This window comes from Somniosus microcephalus, chromosome 3, assembly GCF_052327205.1.
Source record: "Somniosus microcephalus isolate GS21.2 chromosome 3, FLI_Smic_1.0, whole genome shotgun sequence".
Taxonomy (NCBI): domain Eukaryota; kingdom Metazoa; phylum Chordata; class Chondrichthyes; order Squaliformes; family Somniosidae; genus Somniosus; species Somniosus microcephalus.
In genome coordinates this window covers 116325667-116345530 of record NC_140989.1, presented here as the reverse complement: position 1 = coordinate 116345530, position 19864 = coordinate 116325667, and the positions used below count along the sequence as shown (strand labels likewise).

The 19864-nt window shown below is 43.4% G+C and overlaps 1 protein-coding gene across 4 annotated transcripts in view; it reads right to left on the bottom strand.

Annotated features, from left to right (window-relative positions):
- The window catches only part of snx9b (sorting nexin 9b), a 194742-nt gene that overhangs the window by 3444 nt on the left and 171434 nt on the right, over positions 1–19864 (bottom strand). For all 4 annotated transcript variants that reach the window (XM_085981515.1, XM_085981517.1, XM_085981516.1 and 1 more), the window contains 2 exons: positions 11015–11129; positions 9986–10077 (listed from right to left, as the gene is read on the bottom strand). In XM_085981515.1, coding sequence (XP_085837641.1) covers positions 9986–10077; positions 11015–11129 — 207 coding nt within the window. The remainder of the gene's footprint in view (positions 1–9985; positions 10078–11014; positions 11130–19864) is intronic.

Sequence of the window (19864 nt, the reverse complement as noted above, 5' to 3'; positions counted from 1 at the left end):
TGGATAGAAATTAAGAGTAGGACCCCTGGTTCTTTCTCCCATCCTGACCTATGCATTCTGAAATCAACTGCAGCAACCCTACTGCCTCCCAGGCTGACACTGGTTAACTTTCTAATCTGTATGGCTTAATTCCATACTTTGCAATGCACTTACCAATTGCGCCATTGGTGGAACTAGTCCCTCTTAAATTTCTATACAGTTTATCCCATTGTAATTTAAGTCAGTAAGTTTCAAGGCTTGAATTAGTTGGGTTATAGTCTTTTACTTCACCAATCTGATAGCTATTTAACATACTATGCACACTTATTCTAGAATTAACTGTCTGCATAGTTGCAATATGGCGCTGGCCTTCATCTCTGAAATTTAGATTACAAAGTTCTTCTTCACACTTAATTGTGATGTGAAGAAAATAAATCCTGGTTGTCCAAAAGGGGAGAAAGGAAGAGGAGTAAAGGGAAGGAGTGCGGAGGCCAAGAGCACATACATGTGATAAGCAGAGTGAGAGAGAATGAGTAAGTGGCAGGATTTTATACAGAAAGGCCAGTGAGCCAGGTCAGCTCTCACTGTGGACGTGAGCAATCCACTCAGAACCATGGGCTACAGAGTCTTGAATAGTGATTTTTTAATTAAAAAAATATAAATTAATTGGATGAATAAACAAATACTGTTTATTTTATAGCTAATTAGCTTTCCCTACACTTTCTAGGCTGTGTTTAGAAAAAAAATGTTTAAAGTTACAAGGCGTCATTTGGAAAAATATTTACCCAGAACTGGGACTCCCACATTTTGTAACAAAACCTAAGTGAGGGGGAAGCTGATTGGAGAAGTTATGTATGGTTAAAAAAGGAACCGATCTAGCTGGGATACTGAGGCACAGACTAGCAGAAACAGAAGTGATAAAACAGGCCTATAGTGGTGGGATAGAGGCATGCACAAGAATGATGAACAATATTAAACAGTGTTGTGTTTGTTCCGGTTAATAATGTTGTAGATCAAGAAAAGATAGTCACTTTAAATACCTGTAAGGAACATATAGTTAATTAAAGACTGGACTAGCCCAGTGTGCAGAAATGAACTAAAATCATTTCCTGCAAGGACTCTATTCCATTCTCCCAGTTTCTCTGTCTCTGTCCCATCTGTTCTGACGACGCCACCTTCCATATTAGTGCTTCCAATATGTCTTCCTTTCTCTTCAACTGAGGATTCCCCTCTGTGGTTGACATGGCCCTCAACCGTGCCTGTTCCATTTCCCGCACTTCTGTTCTCCCAGAACCACGATATGTTTCCCCTTGCCCTCAATCACCCCCAACAACCCCTCCCCTTCCCTCAGCACCTTCCTGTGCAAGCGCAGGAGATGCAACACCTGCCCTTTTACTTCTTCCCTTCCCACCGTCCAGGACCCCAAACACTCCTTCCAGGTGAAACAGCGATTTACTTCTACTTCTTGCAATTTAGTATACTGTATTCGCTGCTCACAATACACTGGGGGGGACCAAACGCAGATTGGGTGACCGTTTTGTGGAACACCTCCGTTCAGCCTGCAAGCGTGACCCCGAGCTTCCGGTCGCCTGTCACTTTAATTCTCTGCTCCACTCCCACTCTGACCTCTGTCCTTGGCCTCTTAAACTGTTCCAACAAAGCTCAATGGAAGCTCGAGGAACAGCACCTCATCTTTCGATTAGGCACTTTACAACCTTCTGGACTCCACATCGAGTTGAACAATTTCAGACCGTAACCTCTACTCCTAATTTTTCCAGATGGCGTGATTCATGATTCTGCTATACCCATTTACACCTCTTCTAGGCACATCTTTTGTTTCTTTACTTGTCCCATTACTATCTCCTTTTGCTTTGTACAATCATCCCTTTTGTCTTTTAATCTCTCCTCCCTTCCACCCTATGACAGACCTTCCCTTTTGTTCTTTCCTCCCATGCCCCCTTTCCCTGCCCCAGCACATGCTTAAAATCCGTTACATCTCTAACTTTGTTCAGTTCTGACGAAAGGTCATTGACCTGAAACATTGGCCCGTAATTTCCGATAGGAGGCTTCCTGCGTGCGGATGCCTCCCATCAGGAAAAAATCTATGCCCTTAACTGAGGGCTCCAGAGGTCTGGCCATTTCCGATCCTGGGCCTCTCCACGACGAAATACGCAGGGCCCACGTATCCCAGGGGCACATGCGTTCGCAAGCGTCCCTGGGATCACGTGGGCTAGGTGAGCCAATGGGAGAAGGGAATCCCCCTTCATACTTTTGGAGACCTGTCAAAAGTATGAATGGGGATCACTGAAAAAAGACATCAAAATATTAAATAAATTTATAAAAAACCATCACGTTTTTAAAAGGAGTTAAAATTACATTAAATTAAATATTTTTAAACAAAAATTTTATTTTTTGAAAAAAATTGAAGTTTTTTACAGGGTTAAAAATAAACTTACCTATTTTAAAATTATAAATGAGTGAAACATTTTTTTTTTTAAACTTTAAAAAAAGTCTTATGCTGGTAAAAGCAGGCCTTACTCCTGCTTTTACCAGTCATAAGATTTTTAAGGGTTTTCAACGGGCGGAGGTTCTGCAGAAAGCGTAACTCTCCACCCGCAGAGACCCTTCTCCAGGGCAAGCATCCGATCTGTCAAGAGGATTCTTGACAGATCGGAAATGCCGGTTTTCAGCGCATGCGCTTCGCAAGCCTGAAACCAGCATTTTCGATGTCCCTATACCCATAGGGACCGGAAAATACAGCCAATAACTGTTTCTCTCTCCACAGATGCTGCCTGACCTGCTGAGTATTTCCAGCATTTTCTGTTTTTATTTAAAATCATTTGGGGTAACTGGAACAGAGGAAGATGGGAAAAGGGTAGACTTTAGGATAGAAGTTTAGGACCATGAGTTAGTGGTTTAAAATCACAGTAGGATAAGCTAATGAGCAAGGTTGCCTTTTACCTCTCATCAGGTTTCTATCCTCATCAAAAACTAATTCGATATTCCCAAAGTTTGGCTGGGTCTGGAATGAAAAGCTCCACTGCATACTCTGAGCTACTAAAATAACACTTAACAACACAATTCAACCCAGCCAGAGATTTAATTAGTAGAATTGTAGTAAAAATGGACAATAAACAAAAGTTTTACATAAAAGAATGAAATCGGCTTCATGCAGACAAACAAAAAGGTTGTCAAATTACACCTCGTTAAAGACCACACAGAGAAGAACAGATCACCGTAGCAATTTACAGAGCCTGGTATCATATCGGCTGCAGATTTATTTAACTTGGCTACATGAAAGACACTAAAAGAAAACAAATGGAGTGCCAATCAATCCTGGGGTTGTGCTTGAAGAAGCCTATTGTTGGCAAGCAACCGCCCCAGAGGTGTGGTTTAAAATTAAAAGGACTGTTATGTCCCCTATGAGACTTTTAGTATTGTGTTTTGTCTCCCCCTAGTGTTATTACTACTTACCTCCTTATTGTTGATTTATGTCATGTGACATGATGAGAAAGTGAAAGTAAAACACAACCACGAGGGAGCCAGAAATCATGGCTGGTGATTCTGCAGCATCTTATGCCATCCTTTTTAGTTTCCCCCTTTGATTGGCATTGTCTGTAAGTAGCTTTTTATCAGATGTCTTTATGTTTGATCTATGTCACCATTTCTTGATATTTGCGGCCAGATGAGTTAAAATATTGCACTTTGTGGAGTTTCCATGTGGCATTCATGTGTTAGACCTTTGATTGTTGTATCAGATTTACCTCAAATTGTAATAGAACCGTTGAGTTATAGTGGTAACGTTTCATTCTACTATCCTAGGTTTATTTTGTGTATTCAGATCGTGATTGTAATACCAATCGGCCTGATTTGATGTTGTAATTTCTTGCTCTCTTTGTAGTTTCACCCTGTGTCATTAAACTGGATTAAAAGTAACAACGCCTCCTGCTTGGTGATGAGGGTTTAGCTGTCTGTCGAATCATAGTCGTGAGGAGGACAGAACAGTGAAGAGGCACCTTTTCCATGGGCGAATCTACTAAAGATACAGATACTCAACACCAACACGATTCAATGCATCTCCGAAGCCACACATTCCAGACACCAGTCACAAAAGCTGAAATGGAGGAACAGTCACCATTGAAACAAGCAGAGGAGACCAGATCTCGCTGTTCTGGCTCCTCCAGGCATTCAAGTAGGTCTGTTACTGGTGCAGCAGCAGCGATGGCCAGAGCCAAGGCCGAAGCAGCCAAAGCAAAGATATCCTTTGCTCAAAGGGAAATGGACATAAAAATGGAAAAGGCACGTATTGAAGCAACATTAGCCGTATTGGATATGGAAAAAGAGGCAGCAGCAGCTCTAGCGGAGGCAGAAGTTCTTGAAGCAGCTGTTGAAGGTGAAGCAACAGGCAGCAACCTTAACCTTCATCCCCCTCACCAAGATCCAGTGCAACGCACCACAGAATACATACAAAGCCACTCCAGGTCACAAACTGTTAACTCTTCAATGCTTGACATAGAGCCTGTTCCAGAGTTAATACACGAACAGGAGGAGCCTGGCCATGCATCTCAGTGCTGTTGTGAGCTCAACAAAAACACTGTGGAAGAGGATGAACACAAGTTCCAACCAGAAGACCAAAGGCTAACCCATCATTATCGTTCACAATATCTGCAGACCTATCGCAGTCCAGCTGCTCTACCTCACTACGAACAGACCCAAGGCATGTCAGATTTCGTGAGGTTCTTCGCACGTCATGAACTCGTCACCACCAGGTTGCTACAGTTCAATGACCAACCTGAAGACTACAGAGCATGGAGGTCTACTTTTTGGAACACCATAAGAGGGTTAGACCTGTCAGCAAGCGAAGAAATTGACCTACTCGCTAAATGGCTGGGTAAGGAATCCTCTGAACACGCCAAAAGAATTCGACCTGTGCACATTAACCTCCCGGAAAGGGGGTTGATGATGATATGGGATCGTCTGGACGAGAGCTATGGCTCCCCGGAGGTGGTTGAGAATGCACTGTTTAAGAAGCTGGAGAACTTTCCCAAGATCCTCAATCGAGACCGCCTGAAGCGCAGAGTTAGGTGACGTCCTAATGGAAATTGACTCAGCCAAAACTGAGGGATGTCTGCCAGGTCTTCTGTACCTTGACACGGCACGTGGGATAAATCCCATTGTTGAAAAGTTACCATTCAACTTGCAGGAAAGATGGATAACTCAGGGATCAAAGTATAAGGAAGATCACAACGTTCCCTTCCCACCTTTCTCCTTTTTTGCCAAGTTTATCTGCCAGCAGGCTAAAATAAGAAACGACCCAAGCTGCTTCTTCTCCACTCAAAGCCCTGGGCCACCAAAGACAGCACAGTCTGCTACAAGCTACAACCAGAGAACTCCAGTGTCAGTTCATAAAACTGAAATGTCACCGTCTACCACCTCCTCCAGCGACGATGCAGATGGGAAAACGGACGACCCCGTCAAGCAATGCCCCATTCACAACAAGCCGCACCCGCTCAGGAGGTGTCAGAGCTTCAGAGAACGGACTTTGGAGGATCGCAAATCGTTCTTAAAGGAACGTGGCATCTGTTATAAATGCTGTTCCTCTTCAACTCACCTGGCACGGGATTGTATCACGGCCGTCAAATGTGCAGAATGCAATAGCGAAGGCCACAACACAGCACTCCACCCAGGTCCAGCCCCCTGGGTCTCAACGGCCTCTACCGCCGCAGCAGAGCACGGCGGGGAGGAAGAGGAAGACATTCTGACACCTGAAGTAGCCTCACATTGCACCAAGGTCTGCGGAGCACACATCAGCGGCAAATCCTGTTCCAAAATCTGTCTTGTGATGGTCTACCCTGAAGGACAGCAAGAGAAAGCCATAAAGATATACGCCATGCTGGATGATCAGAGTAACAGATCACTCGCCAAGTCTCAGTTCTTTGACCACTTTAACATAGAAGGAAACAGCTCCCCATATTCACTGAAAACTTGTGCCGGCCTAGTGGAGACATCAGGAAGGAGGGCCAGTGGTTTCGTAGTGGAGACCCTTGATGGAAAGACGAGCCTGCCTCTGCCCACACTAATAGAGTGTAACCAGGTGCCTGATAACAGGTCAGAGATCTCTACACCTGAAGCAGCGCTTCATCATGCTCATCTCAAACCAGTGGCTTACCAGATTCCACCGTTGAACCCTCAAGCTCCCATCCTGCTTCTACTAGGCAGACAGATTGAGAATCCACAAGGTACGTGAACAGATAAATGGTCCACACGACTCACCTTATGCTCAGACACTTGACCTAGGGTGGGTCATCATCGGTGATGTTTGTCTGGGAAACGCCCACAGACCTGCCAAAGTGAACACATTCCATACAAATGTGGAGAATGGTCGCCCCTCACTCTTTGATCCGTGCCCCAACAGCTTTCAAGTGAAAGAAAGATACGGCATACCAGGTTCCAAGCTCTCTCTCTGATGATCCTACTGAGCAACCAGAACACGGAAAGCAAGAGGATCGTCTTGGCCAGGCAGTCTTCAAAGGGACGAGTGACGATGACAAGTTAGCTCCTTCCATTGAGGACAAACTCTTTATAAAGAACATGGATGAAGAGGTCTTCATGGACAGTAGCAATAGCTGGGTCGCTCCTCTACTGTTCAGAACTCCCAAGGCGACGGCTTCCGAACAACCGAGGACAGGCACTCAATCGACTCATCTCTCTCCGCCGCACGCTGGAAAGAAAGCCGGATACAAAGGACCACTTCATTTCATTCATGCAGAAAGCCTTTGCCTCAGAAGACCACGCCAATGACCTAAAGGACCTGGACCTTGGAGTTGACTTACCTCCTCTACAGCGCAGCCTTGGGCTCAGTTGGGACCTGAATACAGATACCTTTACCTTCCAAGTTGAAGACAGCGAAAAGCCCTTCACTCGTCGCGGTGTCCTTTCTACAGTGAATGGCCTGTTCGACCCCCTTGGGTTTGTGGCACCAGTCATCATCCAAGGAAAAGCTCTGCTTAGAGACCTCACGACAGACACAAACGATTGGGATTCACCACTACCTCGAGAAAAGGAGGGATCTTGGCACACTTGGAGAAACTCTCTCCAAGACCTCAGAAAGCTTCAAATTCCAAGACCCTATACTCTCATCTCTCCCTCTGAAGCTCAACACAAAGAAATGTGTCTTTTCTGATGCTTCAAACAATGCCATAGCTGCAGTTGCCTACCTCAAGGTCACAAACCCCAATGGAGATTGTGAAGCAGGCTTCATCCTCGGCAAGGCAAGGTTAACACCACGTCCCGAACACAGCATCCCACGACTGGAGCTCTGTGCTGCCGTTCTGGCTGTAGAGATGGCAGAACTGATCACCTCCGAGATTGATCTCAAGCCTGACTCTATCCAGTTCTACACAGACAGTAAGGTGGTGCTGGGCTACATATGCAACCAGACTAGAAGGTTTTATGTGTACGTCAATAACAGAGTCCAACGCAGAAGGTCAACACAACCTGAACAATGCCACTACGTGCCTACTCACCTGAATCCAGCCGATCACGCCACCAGATCTGTCACTGCAGCTCGCTTAAGGGATACCACATGGCTTATAGGACCTGAATTCCTGTGTCGTCCCCAGCAGAAAGTCACAGAAGTGTCATTCTTCTCCATACGTGGACCGGCCAAGCAGCTTCGATCTGACTGTGGTACCAACTTCATCGGAGCCTGCAAGGAGCTCAACATTCCTTCTTCCAACGATGACAACACAGTTAAGAGATACCTCGCAGACCAAGGTTGCACCTGGATCTTCAATCCGCCACATTCCTCACATATGGGAAGTTCATGGGAACGAATGATCGGCATCACACGCCGCATATTGGATGCAATGCTTCTGGAACATGGATTTTCCAGACTCACTCATGAAGTCCTCACCACATGCATTGATGATGGCTACCACTTCAGCCATGAAAGACCACTCGTCCCTCCATCATCAGATGCAGAGTTCCCACTTATCCTGACGCCGGCCACCCTCCTCACTCAGAGAGAAGCCATTCCTACACCTCCAGGAGAGTTCGGTAGCAAGGACCTCTACAGACGTCAGTGGAAGCAGGTACAGAGTCTGGCCAACACCTTCTGGAGCTGTTGGCGACGCGAGTACCTGTCAACTCTCCAAGCACGTAGCAAATGGCAGTCATCAAAGACCAACGTCCAGACGGGGAACATAGTTTTAATGAAGGACAGTCAGAACAAAAGAAGTGAATGGCCGATGGGGATCATCTCAAAGGTTTTCCCCAGCAAAGGTGGTAGAGTTCGGAAGGTAGAAGTCAAGATCCCAATCGGTGATGGGACAAAGCTCTTCTACAGGCCAATCACAGAGATTGTGCTTCTTCTCTCCAAGGAAGACCAGACGGTTGCTCCCTGATAAGTTGTATTTTCTTTATTATGTGGCATCTTAGAGATACCAGATGGGGAGTGTTATGTCCCCTATGAGACTTTTAGTATTGTGTTTTGTCTCCCCCTAGTGTTTTTACTACTTACCTCCTTATTGTTGATTTATGTCATGTGACATGATGAGAAAGTGAAAGTAAAACACAACCACGAGGGAGCCAGAAATCATGGCTGGTGATTCTGCAGCATCTTATGCCATCCTTTTTAGTTTCCCCCTTTGATTGGCATTGTCTGTAAGTAGCTTTTTATCAGATGTCTTTATGTTTGATCTATGTCACCATTTCTTGATATTTGCAGCCAAATGAGTTAAAATATTGCACTTAGTGGAGTTTCCATGTGGCTGGCTATTAGTCTTTCCCCTGGCATTCATGTGTTAGACCTTTGATTGTTGTATCAGATTTACCTCAAATTGTAATAGAACCGTTGAGTTATAGTGGCAATGTTTCGTTCTACTATCCTAGGTTTATTTTGTGTATTCAGATCGTGATTGTAATACCAATCGGCCTTATTTGATGTTGTAATTTCTTGCTCTCTTGTAGTTTCACCCTATGTCATTAAACTGGATTAAAAGTAACAACGCCTCCTGTTTGGTGATGAGGGTTTAGCTGTCTGTCGAATCATAGTCGTGAGGAGGACAGAACAAGGACCATTACAAAAAACCTAACCATGTGAAGGAAGGGTCATTTTCTCATTGCTCTGCTACCTTAGCGCTTTCTACCTGGATGCAGGTTTACAGATTACTTCTGGAATGGTTGACATGACTATGAGAGAAACCCATGTGCTCCACCACAACCATGTCCATCAAGGTATTTAGAGGGCTTCGATAAGCCCGAGCAAAACCATGAGTATAAACTTTCGTTTAGTGGTTAGTCTAGGATAGACTTTTGTTTTCCAAAAGGCTATGCATTTTGGAGCGTCAGGTGTTTTAAAAAAAAAAATTGTTGTTAAAGCAATTCTAAATCTTGCAAGAAGTGAAGATGTTGTTTAATTCTAATGTTGATTTTCTAGTATATATTAAATTATTGTTTTCTTTACAAAGCCATGGTTTATGCCTGAAGTTTCTTTAGGAAAAAAAGCCTATTAAATTAATATAAAATCATAATAGTACAGCACGCAAGGAGGCCATTCGGCCCATCAGGTCTGCGCCGGCTCTTTCGAAGAGCAATCCAGTTAGTTCCACTCCCTTACTCTTTCCCCATATCCCTGCAATTTTTTCTCCTTCAAGTATTTATCCAATTCCCTTTTTGAAAGCTAATATTGAATTTGTATCCATCACTATCAGGCAGTGCATTCCAAATCGTAACCACTCGTTATGTAGAAACATTTGTCTTCATGTCGCCTCTGGTTCTTTTGCCAACCACATTATATCTGTGCCCTTTGGTTATTGAACCTTCAGCCATTGGAAACAGTTTCTCTTTATTTACTCTATCTAAATCCATCATGGTTTTAAACACCTCTCAAATTTAATGAAACCATGGAGAGATAAAAAGGCATTTTCCCAAATTAAAGAATGAAATCACTATGTCTGCTGTCCCTACAAAATCATAAGGAAAATGGATCTGTTAAGCAACCTACCGTCTCATAAAACTCGACTTGTTGCTGTAGGTAGTGTTGCATTACAGAATTGTAATCATAAATCCGATTACTGTGGAAGTGATTCATTTCAGCTGTAATGAAATTGAGACCTGAACTTAATAGCCTGCATACAATAATCTTTAGTCGCTGAAACTTAAATGCAAAATAAAATAAGGTACAGTTTAGTGAAATATTCTCAATTTTCTACACTAAAATCAATTTTTTTTTTAATACTCACCTTTCCCTCTTTCAGATTTCTCCCTAATCCGGCAGGGCAGAACAACCTGGGTTGTAAAAGGATATGGAGCAAAAGCGGCTAAATGGAGTTGAGGTACAGATTACTCATAAGCTAACAGAATGATGGAACAAGCTCAAGGGGCTGAATGCCCTACTCCTGTTCCTATATTGGTTTCCTGTCAATGCCCAGCAACCAACAGGAAGGTAGTTTCTGCACAGCAGGCCCAGTCAGGTTTGCTTTCACTTCCCCAGGACATAGAGCCCTGTGCTGCCATGCCAGGCTCCACCTGGTGGTGTAAGAGCTGGTGAAATTATAACAACAACAGCAAATCCGAATATCAGACACTCCTGGGACTGAGAGTTCTAGTTACCCTTGAATTTGCTTTTTAATGCTGTTGGAATTTTGGGATTAGGACGGAGGACAGAGAAAGATGCATGAATGAATAAAAAAAAAACTCAACCTTTATAAGGTAAATGCAGTAACATTTGTAGAAGTCATGTGATCAAATGTCATATGAGTGGTCAGATGTCAATGTAGTCAGAATGTCACGCGATCAAACCTCCAGGAATGCCTCCAACCAGAGTTGGCAATCCTAACTAACATTAGCCAAGAAGATAGGCAGATCTCAAATTTCCACCAATATCACTATGCACCAGCTGTGAAAGCATCACAGGGTTAAATGTTCTCCCGAACTGTTTTTTTCCTCCCATAAGAAAGAAAAATTGTAAACATATATGAAAGTAAAGTATACCAAGTTATTTCTCTTTTTTCTATTTTGTATCTGTACCTACCTTGGAATGTGTAGGACATTGTGCCGATACGATTCACCATGGTGTTCTTTTCCTGTGGTGTTACCTTATTCAAAGCAACCAACTTGTCACCTTCTTTGGCTTTCTCAATAGCTCCCTATTATAAAATAATGACACTATACATAAATTCATAACACAAATATAAAAAAAAATATTAAAAATCTCAAGAATATAATAGGTCTCAGAAAAACCCGAAAACTATTCCTTTCAGAGTTCGAGTTAATAAGATTATCACTGAGTAAAATTCTGCTTGGCTGATCATCAACATCAGATCTCTGCACAAAAAGGTGCATCAAAAATAGAATCACATTTTAAAAATAAATGTAGATATATTTCCGACCAGAAAATTATATTGGAGACACAAACAAGTGTGTGCACTTAACAGTCACAGTACTTAGCTCTTCAGTTTTCTTCTCTATTAAATACCAGTTATATGCCGAATATGTTTCAAATTGTAACTGTAGACAGGAGGGAATGTTAAACTGTTCCTGCTGCATTGGCTGCCAGCATCAATAGATGAATATTGTAGCAGAACTTAAGATAGGCAAGAAGATGAATTCATTTTAATGTGCCACATATTTACATTTCTTGCAATTAAGAGTGCTGTAGCTGTACTGAGCATAACAAATAAGTTGTTCTGGTCACACATTCAACTACAGTGGAACCTTCAACTACACTTCTGTTATCTGCCATCCTGATAAGTACCAGAGTTTTCACAGGACAAAGCCTTGAGAAAAACCATCACCATTTTTGATATTTATACTTTTTTTGATAAAACGGCATCATGTTCTTTTTTCCAATTTAGAATCACAATCATACAGGACAGAAGAAACAAAGAAGATAGGAGCAGGAGTAGGCCATTCGGCCCTTCGAGCCTGCTCCGCCATTCAATGAGATCATGGCTGATCATCCAAATTCAGTACCCTGTCCCTGCCTTCTCCCCATATCCCTTGATCTCTTTAGCCTTAAGAAATATATCCAACTCCTTCTTGAATATATTTAATGAACTGGCCTCCACCGCCCTCTGTGGCAGAGAAGTCCACAGGTTCACCACTCTCTGGGTGAAGAAATTCCTCCGTATCTCAGTCCTAAATGGCTTACCCCTTATCCTTAAACTATGACCCCTGGTTCTGGACTCCCCGGCCATCAGAAACATCCTTCCTGCATCTAGTCTGTCCAGGCCTGACAGAATTTTATAGGTTTCGATGAGATCCCCTCTCAATCTTCTAAACTCCAGTGAGTATAAGCCCAATCGACACAATCTCTCCTCATACGTCATTCCTGCCATCCCAGGTATCAGCCTGGTGAATCTTTGCTGCACTCCTTCCATGGCAAGAACGTCCTTCCTCAGGTAAGGCGACCAAAACTGCAGTCTCACCAAGGCCCTGTACAACTGTAGCAAGACATCCTTGTTCCTGTACTCGAACCCTCTTGCTACGAAGGCCAACATACCATTTGCCTTCTTAACCGCCTGCTGCACCTGCATGCTTACCTTCAGCGACTGGTGCACAACACCACCCAGGTCTCTTTGCACTTCCCCTTCTCCCAATCTATTGCCATTCAAATAATAATCTGTCTTCCTGTTTTTGCCACCAAAGTGGATAACCTCACATTTATCCACATTATAGTGCATTTGCCATGTTTCTGCCCAATCACCCAACCTGTCCAAATTGTACTGGAGTTTCACAACATCCTCCTCACAGCATACCCTCCCACCCAGCTTTGTGTCGTCTGCAAATTTGGAGATATTACATCCAAAGATGTGCGGGTTAGGTTGATTGGCCATGATAAAAATTGGCCCTTAGTGTTAGGGGGGATTAAATACGTGGGGTTACGGGGATAGGGCTTGGGTGGGATGGTTGTCGGTGTAGGGACCGGGTGCTAGGGTTTGGATGATCAGCCATGATCTCATTGAATGGCGGAGCAGGCTCGAAGGGCCGAATGGCCTACTCCTGCTCCTATCTTCTATGTTTCTAATTCCCTCGTCCAGATCATTAATATATATTGTGAACAGCTGGGGTCCTAGGACCGATCCTTGCGGTACCCCACTAGTCACTGCCTGCCACTCGGAAAACAGCCCGTTTATTCCAACTCTTTGCTTTCTGTCCGCCAACCAGTTCTCTATCCAAGTCAATACCTTGCCCCCAATCCCATGTGCCTTAATTTTGCACGCTAATCTCTTATGTGGGACCTTATCGAAAGCCTTCTGAAAGTCCAAATACACCACATCCACTGGTTCTCCCTTATCTATTTTACCAGTTACATCCTCAAAAAATTCCAGTAGGTTAGTCAAGCATGATTTACCTTTTGTAAATCCATGTTGACTTTGTCCGATCCTGTCACTGCTTTCCAAGTGCTCTGCTATTACATCTTTTATAATGGACTCTAGCATTTTCCCACTACCGATGTCAGGCTTACAAGTCTATAATTCCCCGCTTTTTCTCTACCACCTTTTTTGAATAGTGGGGTAACATTAGCTACCCTCCAATCCATGGGTACTGTTCCAGAGTCTATCGAGTTCTGGAAGATGACCAGCAATGCATCTACTATTTCTAGGGCCACTTCCTTAAGTACCCTGGGATATAGATTATCAGGCCCTAGGATTCAACAAAGGAGGACAAAGGGATTAATTAAGAAAGGGAAAATAGAATATGAGAGTAAGCTTGCAGGGAACATAAAAACTGACTGTAAAAGCTTTTATAGATATGTGAAGAGAAAAAGATTGGTGAAGTCAAGCGTAGGTCCCTTGCAGTCAGAATTAGGGGAATTTATAATGGGGAACAAAGAAATGGCAGACCAACTAAATACAGGTATCAGCCTGGTGAATCTTTGCTGCACTCCTTCCATGGCCTACCATGCCTGCGCCGGCTCTTTGAAATAACTATAAAATTAGTCACACTCCCCTGTTCTTTCCCATAGCCCATTTTTTCCCTTTACAAATATTTATCCAATTTCCTTTTGAAAGTTATTATTGAATCTGCTTACACCACCCTTTCAGGCAGTGCATTGCAGATTATCATAACTCGCTGTATAGCATTTGTTTTCCCGTAACATTTTTTTCCCCTGATGTTGCATCTGTTTTTTTTGCCAATGAACTTAAATCTATCTCATCTGGTTGCCAACCCTTTCGCCATTGGGAACAATGTCTTCTTATTTAATCTATCAAAACCCTTCAAGATTTTGAACATCTCCATTGAATCTCAATTAACTTTCTCTGCTCTATGGAGAACACCACTAGTTTCCCTAGTCTCTCCACATAACTGAAGTCTTTCATCTCTGGTACCATTCTAGTAAATCTCCTCTGCACCCTCTCCAAGGCCTTAAACTTGCTAAAATGTGGTGCCCAGAACTGGCCACAATAGTGCAGCTGGGGCCTAACCAGTGTTTTATATAGGTTTAGCATAAGTTCCTTGCTTTTGTTCTCTATGCCTCTATTTATAAAGCCAAGCATCCCGTATGCCTTTTTAAACAGCCTTCTCAACTTGTCCTGCCACCTTCAAAGATTTGTGTACATACACCCCCCGGTCTCTCTGTTCCTGCAGCCACTTTAAAATTGTACCATTTAGTTTATATTGCCTCTCCTCATTCTTCCTACCAAAATGAATCATTTCACCATTCCCAGCATTAAATTTCATCTGTTACGTGTCTGCCCATTTAACCAGTATGTCTACGTCCTCCTGAAGTCTGTTACTATCACATGACCTGTAACACCTAGAAGGCCAAGGGCAGCAGGCACACGGGAACACCATCATGTCCAAGTTCCCCTCCAAGTCATACACCATTCTGACTTGGAAATATATCGCTATTCCTTCATCGTCGCTGGGTCAAAATCCTGGAACTCCCTCCCTAACAGCACTATGGGAATACCTTCACCTTATGGACTCCAGCAGTTCAAGGCAGCGGCTCACCACCACCTTCTCAAGGGCAGTTAGGGATGGGCAATAAATACTGGCTTTGCCAGCAACACACTCATCCCAGGAACGAATAAAAAAGAAACTATCCTACTCACGATTTACTACATTGCCGAGTTTTGTGTCATCTGCAAACTGTGGAAATTACACCCTGTATACCCAAATCAAGGTCATTAATATATATCAAAGAGCATTGGTCCCAACCCCGACCCCAGGGGCTACCACTGCATACTTCCCTCCAATCTGAAAAACAACCGTTCAAGACTACTCTGCCCTCTGTCCCTTAGCCAATTTCGTATCCACAGCCTTTAATCCCATGGGCTTCAATTCTGCTAACAAGACAAATTAAGTGATACTTCATCAAATGCCTTTTTAAAGTCCATATACACAACATCAACCTCACTATCTTCATCCACCCTCTTAATAACTTCAAAGAATTTAATCAAGTTAGTCAAACACAATCAGCACAAATCCATGCTGGCCGTCATTGATTAACCCATGTTTTTCCAAGTGCCAATTAATTTTGTCCCTGATTATTATCTCAAAGTTTCTCCACCACCGATGTTAGGCTGATTGGCCTGTGATTGCTGCGTTTGTCCCTTTCCGCTTTTTTGAACAGGGGTGCAACATTTGTAATCCTCCAGTTTTCTGGCACCATTCCCATATCCAAGGAGGATTGGAAGATTGTGGCCAGAGCCTCTGCTATTTTCACCCGTGCTTCCCGCAGCAACCTAGGAAGCATCCCAATTGGACCGGGTGACTTACATCCTCCTTATCTATTTTCATCCCATCTAATATCGCTACTGCCTCCTCCTTTACTGTTAGTGAAGACAGATGCAAAGTACTCATTTAGTACCTCAGTCATGCCTTCTGCCTTCACAAGATGATTTTTTTGGTCTCCAATCGGCCTCACCCTTCCTTTGACTATCCTTTTATTTTAATTTGTTTATAAAAGACTTTTGGGTTCCCTAATCTATTTTCATATTCTCCATTTGCCCCTCTTATTCCCTTTTTTAGATCTCCTCTGTACTTTCTATGTTCAGCTTGGTTCTCGACTGTATTATGAACCTTACAATTATCATAAGCCTCTTTTTTCGGTCTCATTTTGACCTCCATATCTTTAGTCACCCAGAGAGCTCTAGCTTTGGATGCCCTTCCTTTCCCCCTCGTAGGAATGTGTCTAGTCTGTACCCAAACTATCTCGTCTTTGAAGGCCTCCCATTGCTCATTTACTGTTTTACCCATCAATCTTTGATTCTAATTCACCTGGGCCAGATCCCTTTTCAACTCACTGAAATTAGCCCTCCTCCAGTTGAATATTTTCACATTTGATTTATCCTTGTCCTTTTCCATAATTACTCTAAATCTAATGAGATTGTGATCACTGTTTCCCAAATGCTCTCCCAGTGAAACATGCTCCACTTGCCCCACTTCATTCCCCAGAACTCGATCCACCACTGCTTCCTTCCTCCTTGGGCTGGAAACAACTGATCAAGTTCTCTTGTACACAATTCAGGAAGTCCTCCTCCTCTTTGTCCTTTATACTGTTATATTCCCAGTCTATATTATCACTACTCTAAAGTTCTTGCATGTCTGCAATTTGCTCCTCTATCTCCTTCTCACTATTTGGTGGCCTATAGTATACACCCAGCAGCGTACTAGCTCCTCTATTGTTCCTTAATTCTAACCAAATAGATTCTTTGAACCCTCAAGTACATCATCCCTTTCTAGTGCTGCAACAGTATCTTTGATCAATACTGCACCCCCCCCCCCATCCTTTTTTTTGGTTCCCTATTTATCCTGAGTATATTGTAGCCAGGAATATTAAAGTGCTCATTCCTCCCCTTGTTTGAGCCAGGTGTCCTTTATTGCCACTATATCATTATCCCATGTGGCTACTTGTGCATGCAGCTCACCAACCTTATTTACCACACTCCGTACATTTACATACATGCTCTCTAAACCCATCTTAGTCTGCATCGCATTCCCCCCCCCCACCCCCCGTCCGTCTGATCTGCTCTTTATTCTAATGCGGTTTGTCTCTCCTAGTCCTCTGTGCACCTTGTATCTCCTCTAATGCTTCATCCTTGTGCCCCTCCCACTGCTGAATTAGTTTAAACCCTCCCCCAAAGCACTAGTTAACCTCCCTGTGAGGACATTGGTCCCAGTCCTGTTGAGATACAATCTTGTACAACTCCCTCCTGCCCCAAAAATGGTCCCAAAGCTCCAGGAATCTGAAGCCCTCTGTTGTGTCTCCTTGTGTTCTTTTACTATAAATAATAGACACTTTTAGCTCATTTTAGTTACTGCTTTTACTAGCTGTATTTCTGCTTTGTTTCTGTGCTGCCGCATGGTGCGGAGTGATACAAGATGTCCGACGCTGCACTGTGCACTGCCCGTGCACAGTGTGCTACATAGCAATATAACTACACCATACCAAAGTAGTTCCATTTAATGTGATACTATAACAATGTAACATCCCTCTTTCTCAAAAAACTAAAACATGAAATTTAACAATTTAAATTAACAAATATTATATCAAAACTATCAACAACTACAAAGAATCGTGAGTTTTTTTTTTATTCGCGATATCGCTCAGGTGGTTGGATGTTTCCCTCCATCTTGTGGATTTGGTGGTGACCATTCCTCTCTGCGGTGTTTTGGTGTGTTCCGCTCTCGTTGTTGTTGTTGCTGTCGCCTTTGGAGTTGGAGTGTGCATGCTCGTGGTTGTTTGATTTGTAGCGCTTGTTTCTGGTGTTGTACTGCTTGTGGTAGCTGGTGTTGTCAATGTTGCTTGTGTTGTCTGCTGCTTATCCAGTTCAGGTGAAGGTCTGATGTGGAGTCTGTTCCGTCTGTATTGGTTACCAGGTTCAGTCTCTACGAAGTAGGATCTTGGAGTATCAGCTTTTCCAATGACCTTGGCTGGATTCCAGGTTTTCAACACCGGGTCTTGCACATGCACTGATTGTCCATTCAGCAATTCTGGTAGCGTCTTTGCATGTTTATCGTAATGTTTGCTTCCTACGATTTGTGCTTCTGCCAGCTTTTGTCTGAAGTCCTCCTGGTCCTGGGGAGGATGTATTTTTGCTGGTAGTGTAGTCTTAAACTTCCTCCCATTCAGCAATTCCGCAGGTGATTTAATGTCTGCTTTCAGTGGTGTTGATCTGAGTGATAGGAGGGCAAGGTCTTGGTCTTCTCCCATCTCACTACTTTTGATGAGAGTTCTCTTGACAGTCTGGATCTGTCTTTCGATGAACCAGTGTCCCCTTGGGAAATGTGGGGATGAGGTTACTATTTTGAACCCATACTTTTCTGCCAGAGCTCTGAATTCACTCAATGTGAACTGGGTTCCATTGTCACAGATTACCTTTTCCGGGATTCCTTGTTCAGCAAACAAGTTCTTTGCAATCCTGGTGGTAGTTGTGGCTCTCAAGTCTTTCATCCTTCTCACAAAAGGAAACTTGGAATAGTAATCTGCCACTATGAGATACCATTCTTGATTGCACATGAAGAGATCTGCCCCAACAGTGTGCCATGGACTTGACGGTATTTCACTAGGTATCATCTCCTCTTTCTGTTGTGCATTTCTGTATTTCTGGCATATACCACATGCAAAGACCATCTGTTTGATATTTTTGTACGTGCTTATCCAGTATACAGCTGATCTGGCTCTCGGCTTGCATTTCTCCATTCCCATGTGGCCTTCATGTATGAGATGGAGAAGTTGTGTCTGCATCGTCTTTGGCACGATGATCCTCGATCCAGCAAGGAGAATACCGTCTTCTACTGCAATATCGTCTTTAATCGTCCAGTATTGACGAATTGTCACCTGTATCTGCTGGATTCTCTCCGGCCACCCCTGTATTACTTGTTGTGTGAGTAGTTACAACTCCTCATCTTTGCTAGTCTCATCTCTGATTTGACTGAGCTTTGTAGGGGTAACATTCACTAGGTGGTGGATTTTTACTGTTAGGCCCTCCACCTCGTGTTTCTCATATGGTGACAATCGAGACAACGCATCTGCTAGCACCATTTCCTTTCCTGGCTTATATTTAAGCGTGAAGTCATAGCTTTGGATCCTTAGAAGTAGTCTTTGCAGTCTTGCAGGCGCTTTGCACAGATTCTTCTTAAAGATCTGTTCTAGTGGACGATGGTCACTCTCTATTGTAAATCGCCTGCCATATAGGTATGTATGGAATTTCTCGCATCCGTACACTACTGCTAATAGTTCTCTTTCTATGTTGGCGTATCTCGTCTCAGCTGACGTCAAGGCCTTTGATGTGAAAGCTATCGGCTTTCCTTCCTGCACCAGAGCTGCCCCTAGTCCTCTGGTAGAAGCGTCTACTTGCAGAGTGACTGGTTTTCTTCTGTCATAATATGACAGACTTGTTTCTTTGCACAACAGTTCTTTAAGTTGTTTGAAATTCCTTTTGTGTGATTCAGACCACTGGTATTCGGCGTCTTCTTTCAATAGCTCTCTGAGATTTGTTGTATGTTCCGACATGTGTGGGATGAAAGAACTCATGTATTGGACCAAGCCGAGGTAACTCCTCAGCTCTTTCTTGTCTTTGGGTGGTTTCATTTCAGCAATCGCCGCAATCTTCTCTGGATTTGGCTTGACTCCCTCTGGTGTATAAATCATACCGAAGAATTGGCATTCCTTGACTTTAACTATGCACTTATCTGCATTTAACTTGATGCCAGCCTTCCTGGTACTCTCCATGGCCTCATGTAGGTGCATGTCATGGTCTCTTTCATCTGCTCCATAGATCTGAATATCATCAGCTATTCCTATAGCTCCTTCACAGCCTCTGTATGTCTCGTCCATTTTCTGTTGAAAGATATCTTGACTGACCTTTAGCCCGAATGGTAGCCGCAGGAATTTGTAACGCCCAAATTGTGTGTTGAATGTTGTCAGTGT